Source organism: Procambarus clarkii, chromosome 33 (genome assembly GCF_040958095.1).
Source record: "Procambarus clarkii isolate CNS0578487 chromosome 33, FALCON_Pclarkii_2.0, whole genome shotgun sequence".
Classification (NCBI taxonomy): Eukaryota; Metazoa; Arthropoda; class Malacostraca; order Decapoda; family Cambaridae; genus Procambarus; species Procambarus clarkii.
Window position 1 is genome coordinate 31,253,627 of NC_091182.1, and position 15,798 is coordinate 31,269,424.

General features: G+C 48.7%; 1 protein-coding gene across 5 annotated transcripts in view; it reads right to left on the reverse strand.

Annotated features, from left to right (window-relative positions):
* LOC123765293 (uncharacterized protein CG43867) overlaps positions 1 to 15,798 on the reverse strand; it is a 1,137,736-nt gene that overhangs the window by 612,379 nt on the left and 509,559 nt on the right. Inside the window, exon 1 of one of the 5 annotated variants that reach the window (XM_069335523.1) lies at positions 4,366 to 4,840. The exons of the other annotated variants lie outside the window; for them this stretch is intronic. Within the exon in view, the coding sequence (XP_069191624.1) occupies positions 4,366 to 4,419 (54 nt within the window). The 5' untranslated portion in view covers positions 4,420 to 4,840. Of the gene's footprint in view, positions 1 to 4,365; positions 4,841 to 15,798 lie in introns of those variants that run through there. 5 annotated transcript variants of the gene reach the window in all.

The following is a 15,798-nucleotide window of genomic DNA, read 5'->3' on the forward strand; positions in this document are numbered from 1 at the left end:
CAATTTCTCATATATTTAATTGACCTATCCACAGGCGTTAGGTCTTATGTGTCCCTATTTACAGACGATGTAAAATTAGTAATTGTGACAGATGAGGATTACAAGATTCTCCAAGATCACTTACAAGCTGTAGAGGTGGTTCAGGAAATGGCTTCTAGACGAATATGGCTGTACATAATGATGGGAAAACGACGTGTTTGTAACGACTCGAGAAAAAGACTTTGGGATTGTACGTAACACCTAACTCCGGAGGCTCATATTTATTATATTATATATATATATATATATATATATATATATATATATATATATATATATATATATATATATATATATATATATATATATATATATATATATATATATATATTATATATATATTGCACCAGTGGTGGTACCCCCTTATATATATGTGTATATATATATATATATATATATATATATATATATATATATATATATATATATATATATATATATATATATATATATAATATATATATATATATATATATATATATATATATATATATATATATATATATATATATATGACAACGTCAGCAGCATACTATTCGCTAGCAAAAGCCAGAACATCATTCGGGAACCTAAATACTGAGGTATTTAAATCTTTGAACAACACCTACGTGAGACCACTGCTAGTGTATGGAGCCCCCATAATAAAAAAAATTAAAAATAAAAACTCTAAACGAATCACCAGTTTGCGACGAGATAGTTCTAGTAGTTACAAGCAACGACTATACACACTGGATTTTCTAACCATATTAGTATATATTATTATTTATGTATATAGCTTCATCCACTCCTTCAATAAACACAATTATCCTATTTTCAACTCAAACAATTAAGAAGTTATTAATTATTTCTTGAAGGTTTATCTCCGTTTTCTGTTCGCATCCACATGTATGTACTCACCTAATTGTGCTTGCGGGGGTTGAGCTCTGGCTCTTTGGTCCCGCCTCTCAACGAATGCGTGTATGCGCATGTTTGTGTGCTGTGTACATGCGTGGAAGCCACATGACTGTCGACCAGCTATAGTTACCTTGAGGTAATTTCGGGGCTTAGCGTCCCTGCGGCCCAGTTCCTCGACCAGGCCTCCGTAGTAGGCCTAGTCACCTGTACAATATTGCCTCACCGAGTCGCAACGAGAAAATCGATTCAACAAAGTGGATTTTTTTTGTAATTGTAAATTTTTACATTTAAAAATTAAAAATTTGTAATTTTTTGTAATGTAAAAAATGCTATTTATAAAGTTAAAGCAGGTGTGTGAATAGTGATCTTTAAGGAATTAGGGCAATGCGCTTATGGCCCTTTCCGCCACGTGTGTTGGACAGGTGAGGTAATACTTCCGGTAACACTCTGGTTAGGCCACGGTGGGGCAAGCTCCAGGCTTAACAGTCAGTGGAACGTTCTGGCAGCATGGTGGTGCAACGTTCTAGCGGCTAGTCAGTGGGACGTTCTCGTGGCAGAGAGCGTGTAGAACGTTCTTACGGCAACAGACAATGGAACGTTCTTTCGGCAACAGACAATGGAACATTCTTTCGGCAACAGACAATGGAACGTTCTTTCGGCAACAGACAATGGAACGTTCTTTCGGCAACAGACAATGGAACGTTCTTTCGGCAACAGACAATGGAACGTTCTTTCGGCAACAGACAATGGAACGTTCTTTCGGCAACAGACAATGGAACGTTCTATCGGCAACAGACAATGGAACGTTCTTTCGACAAGTAAGTGGAACGTTGTCGGGACAACAGTTGATGGAACGTTCTCTAGGCAACAACCAGTAGAACGTTCTGGAGCTACAGAATGACCAAAAGAGCCTAAGAGTTCAACCCCCGCAAGCACAACAAGGCGAGTACACTCACAAGCCCATACTGACCTAAGCAGCTGTGGGCGACGCTGCCCCCCCCCCTCCCACTGAAAATACAAATGAATCTGAAAGCCAAAACAAACAAACAAACGACGCAAACGACAGCACACATGCGCCCAGATCTCCTGCAAATAAATCCCAATGACCTGTGAGGCATTTCCTTACTGTCCCACACAGGAATCTAGTTTACGAGAAGGAGGGGAGGGTAGGGGAGAGAGAGAGAGAGAGAGGGAAGGGGGAACGAGAGAGCAAGGGGTATGGGGAGGAGAGGAGTGGGGGGGGGTGTGGATAGTAAGGGTTACCTTAATGGTGATCCAAGTAGTGCCATCGCTACACATGGCATTCTGCCAACATTTAATGGGGGGATGGTTGGCCCCATAAACCCACAACCTGAACTTTGTCTTCTTTTATTGGTCTTTGCCCACATGGCTCCAAGAATGATGCAATTACACACACACATATTATATATATATATATATATATATATATATATATATATATATATATATATATATATATATATAATTGAAAGTTCCAAATGACCTTGTTTAAATGCGATCATTCACTCCTGGGCTGACTCGCATCTGTAACTTGTTCGCTCAGCAGGTTTGATACACGGGAGATCAGGTCAACTGATCACATGAAGGCTCTGGTACACAGCTGGCTACAGGTTCATCCTGTTCCTTATATGATTGTTACCTAATGTTGTTAATAAAGGCAATTCCTACTGATGCATTTAACAGGCTCACGAAATAAATGGGGACTCTAGGAGTAGGTTTCAACTTAACTTACCTGCTTGATGGTGTTCTGGGAGTTCTTCTACTCCCCAAACCCGGCCCGAGGCCAGGCTTGACTTGTGACAGTTTGGTCCACCAGGCTGTTGCTTGGAGCGGCCCACAGGCCCACATACCCACCACAGCCCGGTTGGTCCGGCACTTCTTGGAGAAAATTATCTAGTTTCCTCTTGAAGATGTCCACGGTTGTTCCGGCAATATTTCTTATGATCGCTGGGAGGACGTTGAACAACCGTGGACCTCTGATGTTTATACAGTGTTCTCTGATTGTGCCTATGGCACCTCTGCTCTTCACTGGTTCTATTCTGCATTTTCTTCCATATCGTTCACTCCAGTACGTTGTTATTTTACTGTGTAGATTTGGGACCTGGCCTAGCTAAGGTAGGATTACAGCTCTTGCTTGCAGTTTCACCAGGTTCCTTATATGATTGAAATTGTCACATAGGGAACTAAGTACATTCTCATGAAATGAATGAGTTTCTAGGAGACATGATAATCACCTACAAAATTCTCAGAGGAATTGCAGGCGATGAGTCACAATAACGTGGCTGAAGTATGTTGACCAGACCACACACTAGAAGGTGAAGGGACGACGACATTTCGGTCCGTCCTGGACCATTCTCAAGTCATGAGAATGGGCCAGGACGGACCGAAACGTCGTCGTCCCTTCTCAGAGGAATTGACAGGGTGGACAGACTAACTCTTAAGCACGAGTGGGACTCGAACAAGGGGACACAGGTCTAAACTTAGTCTCGAAATGAGCCACATGGACATTAGAAAATACTTTTTCAGTGTCAGAGTAGTTAACAGATGGAATGCATTAGTCAGTGATGTGGTGGAGGCTGACTCCATACACAGTTTCAAATGTAGATATGATAGAGCCCAGTAGGCTCAGGAACCTGTACATCAGTTGATTAACATTTGAGAGGCGGGACTAAAGAGCCAGAGCTCAACCCCTGCAAGCACAACTAGATGAGCACACACGTCACAGAGCATCACCACGTGCATTATCTTAACACTTAAGCCTAAGACAACCGCGCTAAAGAAAAATCCTGACTCCTCAAAGGTCGGAGACTAATCAGCTTGGTCCAAGATCGACAGCTTCTAATTAGGTGGTGGCTAATTAGAGGACCGTTGCCGGGGGTCTCCGTAATAGGCAGCAACCCCACTCATCTTGCAACACCAACTTTCTGCAACACTTCTACAAGGAACATCTTGATTTACATCTAAATAACCGACATTTTTTTTTTTATACAGACAGGTGGAACTGGTCGGCCGAGCGGACAGCACGCTGGACTTGTGATCATGTGGTCCCTGGTTCGATCCCGGGCGCCGGCTAGAAACAATGGGCAGAGTTTCTTTCACCCTATGCCCCTGTTACCTAGCAGTAAAATAAGTACCTGGGTGTTAATCAGCTGTCACGGGCTGCTTCCTGGGGGTGGAGGCCTGGTCGAAGACCGGGCCGCGGGGACACTAAAAGCCCCGAAATCATCAAGATAACCTCAAGATAACGGGCAAGATGGAATTTTATCAAGTGGAACTCTTTATTTTAAGAAGTCAGATACTATCCAGCCACATGTATGTAGAGCTAGTACAAATAGTCTAACGATATGGCTAATCTCATTTGCTAGTTCCTAGACGCTACATAACCCGCAACAAACAAGGCAATTGACTTACCTTAATGGCCAGCTCCTGGAGGTCATCGATGTTCTCATATCCGCGACACTCCATCTTGCTTCAGCTACTCCCACACACGAGAGAGATCTTCAAGTTGTTGTAGATCCGATGGTTCCTGGTGCTACAGGTCACCTTAAGGTCACCTGACCCTTCCCTTACACACTAAGGGGCCGTCCCCCTCCGTCGGGATTAAGGGGCTCCATGGTCACTTAGATAAGAGGCAGCTCGGGTGTGTATATATATGTATATATATATATATATGTCTGGGTATCCACAGGGTATCCGCGCGCTCACTTGCGTGCCTCTATTAGTACCCGTCTAAGGTATTCTCACTTGCTACACACTTAACACAATTTTTTTCACTGATTTCTATCTAGCAAATATAACACAACGAGGTTAAATATATTTTTTCCAAGCTCCTTCACAGTCCGTATAAATCAACGAATCAGGAACAATAATTTCTGTAATTAATTCTTTCCTAGAACAAGTAAAACATGTATAAAACTCGGGACTCGAACCATGGCCTTACTGGCAATGTGATTCACAACATGCTCTGCCAACATGAAATACAAGTTGCAAACCGCAACAGCTTTCTGGAACAGAATGTAAACCAGGAAATCTTATCAAAAGAGTAATGAGAGGATAGTAAGACCTCCCATCCCCGATTAATTAATATCCATCTTCTATCCATCATACAGTAACCTCCCCCCCCTTCTATCCATCATACAGTAACCTCCCGCCCTTCTATCCATCATACAGTAACCTCCCCCCTTCTATCCATCATACAGTAACCTCCCCCCCCTTCTATCCATCATACAGTAACCCCCCCCCCTTCTATCCATCATACAGTTCCCCCCCCTTCTATCCATCATACAGTAACCTCCCCTTCTATCCATCATACAGTAACCCCCCCTTCTATCCATCATACAGTAACCCCCCCCTTCTATCCATCATACAGTCCCCCCCCCCTTCTATCCATCATACAGTATGTTTTAACCAACAAACAACAATTAAACATATTAATACTCCAATTAACAAACTTATTTCGTTTGAAACTCGAAATAAATTAAATCAGTGAACACGTATTATGAAAGACTGTTGTGACGTGGACTAATTAGCGTAAATGATATAAAATGTAAACGGTGACGTATGTAAATGTAGCTTAATTACCTTAAATATTAAAGGGGGGTCAAATAATTAGCTCTGAAATATTACTGTGATGCCCTCGACCGTGATTCATAGCTCGCTTGATCATGTTGGCTATGTAGCCTGGTGGTGCTGCTTGCGTCCACACACGCGCGCGCACGCACGCACACGCGCACACACACCTGTAGATTGACGGTTGAGAGGCGGGACCAAAGAGCCAGAGCTCAACCCCCCCGCAAGCACAACTAGGTGAGTACAACTAGGTGAGTACGCGCACGCGCACGCACGCTCGACCGAGCGGATAGCACACTGGACACGTGATCCTGTGGTCCCGGGTTCGATCCCGGACGCCGACGAGAAACGATGGGCAGAGTTCTTTCACCCTATGCCGCTGTTACCTAGCAGTAAATAGAAACCTGGGAGTTAGTCAGCTGCCACGGGCTGCTTCCTGGGGGTGGGTGTGTGGGGGGGGGGGGTGGAAAAAATAGTAGTAGTAGAATCAATGGATTGACAGTTGAGAGGCGGGCCGAAAGAGCAGAGCTCAACCCCCCTCCACCTCCCCCCCCCGCAAATATCACCCTATCCTCCCTCTCCCCCAATCTCCCACCTCTCCCCCCTCTTAACTTCCCTCTTTTAATAAGCGAGGAGGGAGGAGCTATGGATGCCGATAGTTCTTAAAATGTGGCACCGAGGCCGACCCTCACTGGCCCCCGACACTCGCCTGCTCCTTCATGTTTCATATGAGAAAGTTGATTAACCAGGCCGAGCTCTCCAGTTGTCAGAACGTACAGAAAAAGGCGGACTAAAACATCCGAACCTAATGGGGTTCACCCCAGAACCCATCCGGCACCTCACCAACACATCCCATCCTCCTCAGGACCCATCCGGCACCTCACCCCCACAGCCCATCCTTCCCAGGACCCATCCGGCACCTCACCAACACATCCCATCCTCCTCAGGACCCATCCGGCACCTCACCAACACATCCCATCCTCCTCAGGACCCCCCATCCGGCACCTCACCCCCACAGCCCATCCTTCCCAGGACCCCCCATCCGGCACCTCACCAACACATCCCATCCTCCTCAGGACCCATCCGGCACCTCACCCCCACAGCCCATCCTTCCCAGGACCCCCCATCCGGCACCTCACCAACACATCCCATCCTCCTCAGGACCCCCCATCCGGCACCTCACCCCCACAGCCCATCCTTCCCAGGACCCCCCATCCGGCACCTCACCAACACATCCCATCCTTCCCAGGACCCCCCATCCGGCACCTCACCCCCACAGCCCATCCTTCCCAGGACCCCCCATCCGGCACCTCACCAACACATCCCATCCTCCTCAGGACCCCCCATCCGGCACCTCACCCCCACAGCCCATCCTTCTCAGGACCCATCCGGCACCTCACCAACACATCCCATCCTCCTCAGGACCCATCCGGCACCTCACCCCCACAGCCCATCCTTCCCAGGACCCATCCGGCACCTCACCAACACATCCCATCCTCCTCAGGACCCCCCATCCGGCACCTCACCCCCACAGCCCATCCTTCCCAGGACCCCCCATCCGGCACCTCACCAACACATCCCATCCTCCTCAGGACCCCCCATCCGGCACCTCACCCCCACAGCCCATCCTTCCCAGGACCCCCCATCCGGCACCTCACCAACACATCCCATCCTCCTCAGGACCCCCCATCCGGCACCTCACCCCCACAGCCCATCCTTCCCAGGACCCCCCATCCGGCACCTCACCAAAACATCCCATCCTCCTCAGGACCCATCCGGCACCTCACCCCCACAGCCCATCCTTCCCAGGACCCCCCATCCGGCACCTCACCAACACATCCCATCCTCCTCAGGACCCATCCGGCACCTCACCCCCACAGCCCATCCTTCCCAGGACCCCCCATCCGGCACCTCACCAACACATCCCATCCTCCTCAGGACCCCCCATCCGGCACCTCACCCCCACAGCCCATCCTTCCCAGGACCCCCCATCCGGCACCTCACCAAAACATCCCATCCTCCTCAGGACCCATCCGGCACCTCACCCCCACAGCCCATCCTTCCCAGGACCCCCCATCCGGCACCTCACCAACACATCCCATCCTCCTCAGGACCCATCCGGCACCTCACCCCCACAGCCCATCCTTCCCAGGACCCCCCATCCGGCACCTCACCAACACATCCCATCCTCCTCAGGACCCATCCGGCACCTCACCCCCACAGCCCATCCTTCCCAGGACCCCCCATCCGGCACCTCACCAACACATCCCATCCTCCTCAGGACCCATCCGGCACCTCACCCCCACAGCCCATCCTTCCCAGGACCCCCCATCCGGCACCTCACCAACACATCCCATCCTCCTCAGGACCCATCCGGCACCTCACCCCCACAGCCCATCCTTCCCAGGACCCCCCATCCGGCACCTCACCACCACAGCACTCTTAGACACGGCTCCCCACACAAACTGGTAGGATAAAACACATTCTGGTCGCTCGACCAGAGTTTGGGAAGCCGGTGATGCAGCCCACCAGCCCATTGACACTAACGCTGCCCACTATCCTCCTCCAGCATCGCCTTCAGCCAGAAGTGGCAGCCAAGGCTCGCAGCTGGGGCGTCTCCCACTCGCTGTGTTTTTATATATGAACTAGGAATAACATGGCTGCCTTTTACTGGATATTAACACCAGAGGGATGGGGTGATAAGGGCTGTTTTTGAGTTGCGTTACGGACGGGTTAGGGACGGCTGGTAGGGCTAGGGACGGCTGGTGGGGCTAGGGACGGCTGGTGGGGCTAGGCTCTGCCCAGGATATAGGCTTGGCTCTGTTGGATAGTTAGTTCCCTGTTCTAGCGTTGTTGGTGTTATGTAAATCCCACTTTTTTGACTTTTCAAGACATAGCGTTCGTTACAGCCGGGTATAGTGACTCTACTTGGGTTCTGCTGCGAGCTGCCTTAAGATAACTGCCCCCTCGAAGCCTATAATGAGGTCACGGGTCGTCTGGGGTCACGGGTCGTCGTCTGGGATCACGGGTCGTCGTCTGAGGTCACGGGACGTCGTCTGAGGTCACGGGACGTCGTCTGAGGTCACGGGACGTCGTCTGAGGTCACGGGACGTCGTCTGAGGTCACGGGACGTCTGACGCCTCTTCTTGGAACATCTCCAAATCTTCAGACAAACAAGAAGCTAAACATTCAAGGTCCACGAATTGTCCGCAAGGTCGATTTTCTGCAGGCGCCCTGGTGTATAATTGACCCTTAGCGCCAACCTTCCCGTTGTAGGTCAGTTCTGAGCAAGAGTCTGCCGATTCTCCTTCGTATAAAGTCAAAGTGGATAGTTAACCATCCTAAAAGGATAGGAGTCTACATCTACAGGAAGGGAGAGTGGCAGAAGGAAGGGTGGTGGAAAGGAAGGGTGGTGGAAGGGAAAGGTGGCTAGAGGAATGGAGGAGGGGGGGGGGGAAGAGAGTGTAGGCGGCAGGGAAGATGTGGGAGGGGGGCGTCCCTGGCTGCCCCTAACCCCAGGGCAGCCTTCCAGACTCCTCGCCCGGGTTCTTAACGGAAAGGATTGGACGCTTCGAGAATCGCATTAGATTTTATTGACACCGCAGACGCGGGATCCGATCGTTTATCTGGCCAGATCCCACGCGTTTATTGCCCTCAAAATCGTGACTAATAAATTCTACACTTATTTGGGGGCTGTTGTTTTTCCCCTCCCCAGCCCCGCCCCGCCCCGCGAGCGGGAAATCCTATGCGCTGCTTTGGGTTTGCGAGAGACCTCGTAAGGTATCGGTATATTTGTACTAACGAAAGTTAATGATAGCGACGGACAGCCTCGATCCACATTTCCTTCCCCTGGTTTTCTTATTTCCGGGTGAGATAGGCAATAGCAGGGGAAACATAGCTTGGAGGAATGATTATAGAATTTCTTCGTCCTCTCCCATTTCAGGCATTTTCGTGTTGTTTACATCATCTTGCAGGTCGAATAAACAAACGTTTACTGATCCGCAACGGATAGGAATGGCCAGGGATATTTTCCCTTGTCTTAGGATAATTCCCTGTACGGACATGCCAGATGGCGGGGGGGGGGGGGGGATTGAGCCTTAAATCGATGTCTATAGATATCTAGAAACCACACACACACACACACACACACCACCAACCACACCACCACACACACCATCAACCACACCACCACACACACTGTCAGCTACACTACCACACACACCATCAACCACACCACCACACACACCATCAACCACACCACCACACACACTGTCAGCTACACTACCACACACACCACCACACTCCATTACAGATGGTGAAGGATAGTAGTGAAAACTCCGCACTAGGTCAGGACTTACCTGAAGAACAGAAATTAAAGAGTCACACTCAAGAGAGCAGGTTCCAAGCTGGAGGAATGTATCAAGTGGGGGTCCCACAAGGCTGGGTCATGGAACCGCGGCTGTTCCTAATTTACCTGAAAGACCTATCGGAAAAAGTGAGTTTATACACACAAGTGCTTGCAGATGATACAAAGAAAGAAAAAGAGAAAGAGAAACAGACAGAGAGACAGAGAGACAAACAGAGACAGACAGAGACAGACAGAGAAACAGACAGAGACAGACAGACAGAGACAGACAGAGACAGACAGACAGACCATCTACACCACCAGCGGAAGGTAACTACAGGGATGGGAAAGAGGGAGAAAGATTTAGGAATACATATAGTTCCAATACTAACACCAGACACACACATGAACGGGATAACATTGGCAGCATATGCAATGACAAGATTGGTGGCAGAAAAAAGTATGTTAAGCTGTGAGGATAGGTTAATGGAACTCAGTCTCACAACCCTATAGCCCAGAAGAAACAGAGAATATGATCACTTCATACAGGATACAGATAGGGATAGACAAGTTGGAAAAGGATAGCCTCTTGAAACAGAGACGGACAAGAGGACACAGGTGGAACTTAGAAATGTTGACCAGATCACACACTAGAAGGTGAAGGGACGACGACGTTTCGGTCCGTCCTGGACCATTCTCAAGTCGATTGAGATGCAAATGAGCCGAAGGAATATAAGGAAGTACTCGTACCCTGAACGGACATAATCATCAAGTGGAATGCAATGAAAGAAAAAGTTGTAGAAGCCGCCTCCACTCTCAGTTTTAAAACCAGATTCAAGAAAGAGAATCCAAACGTCAAAATAGTGAAGTTGCAACGGAACATGTACAGCAAGGCCTGCAGGCGGGGCATTAAGAACTATATAAACCTCACTCCACAGTAGACATTGATAGGTACGTGGTGATAGGTTAGTACCAGCACTCTTCTCCTCCCCCCCCCCCTCGCCCAACCACTTGGGCTGGACGGTAGAGCTACGGTCTCGCTTCATGCAGGTCGGCGTTCAATCCCCGACCGTCCAAGCGGTTGAGCACCATTCCTTTCCCCGCGTCCCATCCCGAATCCTTATCCTGACCCCTTCCCAGTGCTATATAGTCGTAATGGCTTGGCGCTTTCACCCCCTGATAATTCCCTCTTCCCAAACCTCCCACCAGCACCCTCCTCCACCAAGCCAACAATCAATCACCCCCAACAATCACCATCAGTAGCAAGGTGGAGGAGAGTAAGGGGGGGTGTCGACCCCCTCAATTGTGTGTGGTTGTGCAGTAATATCACCTCATCTCAATGACACACTAGTTCAGATGACGTCCCGTTTACCTACCAGATTTCTCATCAACTTAACAATGTAAGTTTGTAGAGACGTGTGTTGGTGCTCCCGAGATGGGAGAGGGGGTGGGAGAGGGGGTGGGAGAGGGGGTGGGAGAGGGGGTGGGAGAGGGGGTGGGAGAGGGGGTGGGGAGAGGGGGTGGGAGAGGTGGTGGGAGAGGTGGTGGTGGTGGTGCGGGGGGGGGGGGAGAGAGAGCAGGGAGAGTGAGAGAAATGGTTAGGCAGGAAGGAAGGAAACTACCAGGAGAAAGCGCCAAGCCATTACGACTATATAGCACTGGGAAGGGGTCAGGATAAGGATTTGGGATGGGACAGGGGGGAAGGAATTGTGCCCAACCACTTGGACGGTCGGGGATTGAACGCCGACCTGCAGGAATGGTGAGGGATTATAAACAAAAACTTCAAGGCACTCTACCACAAGTCAGCATATAATTTAACACAATTTAACCCAAAAATAATAATTCCAAAAGTCAATATTCACCCCCCCCCCCCACCACCCCCTTACCCTCCGCTGCCGAAATTATTTCCCCACACTACATCGCCGGTGATAATTTCCCTACACTACCGCACAAGAGATAATTTTCCCCCGCAGATTTTCCCCACAATCCGATATAATTCCCCAACACAAACCCAAACCATTAGATAATTTCCAAGAACCGTCGAATATATTGGAGGAGAAGGAGGTGGTGGTAGTGGTGGGGGGGGGGGGGAAGGGGATGGAGGGGACGGAAGGAAGGTGGGGAAGGAGGGAAGTTTGGGGGGAGAGTCTGGGGTAGAGTTGGGGGGGGGGTTCCCGCCCTCCTATTTTCTACGCGTGTGACCCCCAAAGGGGACGAAAGCGGTTGGGGCCATCTTGAACCCCAACCACTATTTGTAACTGGAGTTAGAAGAGGCAATTTTGTACGATGTCTGGGGTGTGGAGCTCAAAGGTCGGGGGGTTCTGGAGGTCGAGGGTTTCTGGGGGTCGGAGGGGGGTTTCTGGGGGTCGGAGGGGGGTTCTGGGGGTCGGAGGGGTTCTGGGGGGTCGAGAGTTCTGGGGTCGAGGGATCCTGGGGGTCAGCTGGGGCGTCTATAACCACCTCCATATTATCCCCCCCCAAGTCAACTATCTTCCCCCTCTTCGTTTTGAGGTTGCCCATTCCCCCCCCCCATCATCACCTGTCACTATTCCATCACTCCCCCCCCCCCCAACACCTGTCACCATCTCATAATCCTTTCACAGCTGAACTTCCAAAACGGTCTCTTTAACCAACCCCATTTCCTCCCCCCTCCCCCCTCTCCCCTCCTTCTATCCCATTCTCCTGTCCCCTCCCTCTCCCCTCTAAGAACACGTGGCGACAAACAAGCCACTTAAGGGAAACACCCAATTAGCGCGAGTGGCAAAATTGGCCAGTCAAACAGTGTTGCCACCTTTCCCAGTGTTTCCCCAAGACCCCAGCGCTGTAGCCATGGTAGGTTGAGACGCCCATGGTAGGTCGTACCTCCCATGGTAGGTCGAGACTCCCATGAGAGGTCGAGACGCCCATGGTAGGTCGAGACGCCCATGGTAGGTCGAGACGCCCATGGTAAGTTGAGACGCCCATAGTAAGTCGAGACGCCCATGCTAAGTTGAGACGCCCATAGTAAGTCGAGACGCCCATAGTAAGTCGAGACACCCATGGTAAGTCGAGACGCCCATGGTAGGTCGAGACGCCCATGGTAGGTCGAGACGCCCATGGTAGGTCGAGACGCCCATGGTAGGTCGAGACGCCCATGGTAGTTCCTCACTGAAGCAACGTGTGTGTGTCCCAAGAACAATCTCCCAAGTGTTCTCTCCCACATTAACTCTCCCACGCCAGCTCTCCCATGCGGTAAGCTGTGGAAAGGATCGACGCAGCAAATGAGAGAGGCATGAAAAAGGAGTATGTGGAAAAGGGGGGAGATAGAAGAAGTAGGAGATTGGAAGGAGGAAGTAGGATATTGGAAAGAGGAAGTAGGAGATTGGAAGGAGGAAGTAGGAGATTGGAAGGAGGAAGTAGGAGATTGGAAGGAGGAAGTAGGAGATTGGAAGGAAGGAAAATGGAGGGAATAGGGGAGAAAGAAGAGTGGGGGAGGAAACAAGGTGTAGAAACAAGGTCCCTTTCTACACAAATGGTGTAGAAAGGGACAGCTCAGGGATGGGAAGGAAGGGGATTGTGGGAAAGGGATCCGGAATGAGTGGATAATGCGCTAAGGGAGAGTGAGGAGTGAGAGACGATTCTCTCTCTCTCACTCTCTCTCACACTCTCTCACACTCTCTCACACTCTCTCACACTCTCTCACACTCTCTCACACTCTCTCACACTCTCTCACACTCTCTCACACTCTCTCACACTCTCTCACACTCTCTCACACTCTCTCACACTCTCTCTCACTCTCTCTCACTCTCTCTCACTCTCTCTCACTCTCACTCACTCTCACTCACTCTCACTCACTCTCACTCACTCTCACTCTCTCTCACTCTCTCTCACTCTCTCTCACTCTCTCTCACTCTCTCTCACTCTCTCTCACTCTCACACTCTCTCACACTCTCTCACACTCTCTCACACTCTCTCACACTCTCTCACACTCTCTCACACTCTCTCACACTCTCTCACACTCTCTCACACTCTCTCACACTCTCTCACACTCTCTCACACTCTCTCACACTCTCTCACACTCTCTCACACTCTCTCACACTCTCTCACACTCTCTCACACTCTCTCACACACTCACTCACTCTAGCTCCTCGAGACGTCTGTAGGAAGATGCTGACTAGGGTACTGCTGTCAGCACAGCGCCTACATGCGACGCTGTGCTCTTTACAAAGGTGAAGAGTGAGACCCACTCAAGATGTGATGAGGGGGCCTGGGGGTTACCTAGTTTGGTTGGACGAGTGATAGTGAGGTAGTGAGGGCGCCGTGGTGAGGGGGGGAGGGGGGGGAGGCTTGATAGTGTGGTTGTATGAGTAATAGTGAGGAAGAGGTGACGGGGGGGGGGGAATGAGAGGGGGGTCTGATTAGTAGGGGGGGGGGGGGGGGTTGTATTCACTTAGTTGTGTTTGCGGGGGTTGAGTTCTGCTCTTTCGGCCCGCCTCTCAACTGTCAATTAACGATCAATTCCCCCCCCCCCCCACACATGCACAGACAGACAGCTGCTAAGGGCTGCTTCCTGTAACTCCCAGGTACCTATTCACTGCTAAGTAACAGGGGGGGGGGGCATCAGGGTAAAAGAAACCTTGCCCATTTGTTTCCGTCAACGCCGGAGGATCAAACCCCGGTCCCCAAGATTACGAGCCCTGAGTGCTGTCCACTCAGCCACCAGGCGCCACACTAGGTTGTAGTGTAGTGTGAAGGTGGTAGGGTGGGGGAAGAGAGGGTTCTATAGCGGTGATGAGGATGCAATGGGGTTGATCAACTGAGGGTTGATCAACTGAGGGTTGATCTGAGCAGGGAAGTGCTCAGCTTCAATAAGCAACAGGTCAATGTGATGATAACGAAGGCCACGCACATAAAATTCACCATGACTAGTTCCTGAACCGATTATGTGCCTCTGTAATCCTTTACACCACCGCCCACGGGATAGGTATGGGGTGCATAATAAAGAAAGAAATTGAATTTGACCATAAACCTCAAAGTTGTCAGCGTCCAAGGGTTAATCGTTTTCCATCTACCTATGTTTCATTCCGTTTTAATTTACCCGTGTTGATATTTCTGCAAGCACCAACAGTTTGACTGACCAAGCCATCACCGAACAGTAATCAAAACCACTAAAAATAAATATTATATATATATATATATATATATATATATATATATATATATATATATATATATATATATATATATATATATGTCGTACCTAGTAGCCAGAACACACTTCTCGGCCTAATATGCAAGGCCCGATTTGCCTAATAAGCCAAGTTTTCCTGAATTAATATATTTTCTCTAATTTTTTTCTTATGAAATAATAAAGCTACCCATTTCATTATGTATGAGGTCAATTTTTTTTATTGGAGTTAAAATTAACGTAGATATATGACCGAACCTAACCAACCCTTCCTAACCTAACCTAACCTATCCTTATAGGTTAGGTTAGGTTAGGTAGCAGAAAAAGTTAGGTTAGGTTAGGTTAGGTAGGTTAGGTAGTCGAAAAACAACTAATTCATGAAAACTTGGCTTATTAGGCAAATTGGGCCTTGCATAGTAGGCTGATAAGTGCGTTCTGGCTACTAGGTACGACATATATATATATATATATATATATATTTTGGTAGCAGTCTTTCCTGTAGACATATTTTATTAAATATGACCGAAAAAGTAAGATTAATAATTCTAACACGAATTTTCTCAATCTTCTTTCTCAATCTTCTCAAATAAAAATGAATTTTGGAGAAGTGTTTTTGATTTACCTCCAACAGTGAAGCATAATGTACGAAAGATTGAGAAAATTCGTGTTAGAATTATTAATCTTACTTTTTCGGTCATATTTAATAAAATATATATATATATATATATATATATATATATATATATATATATATAATATATAT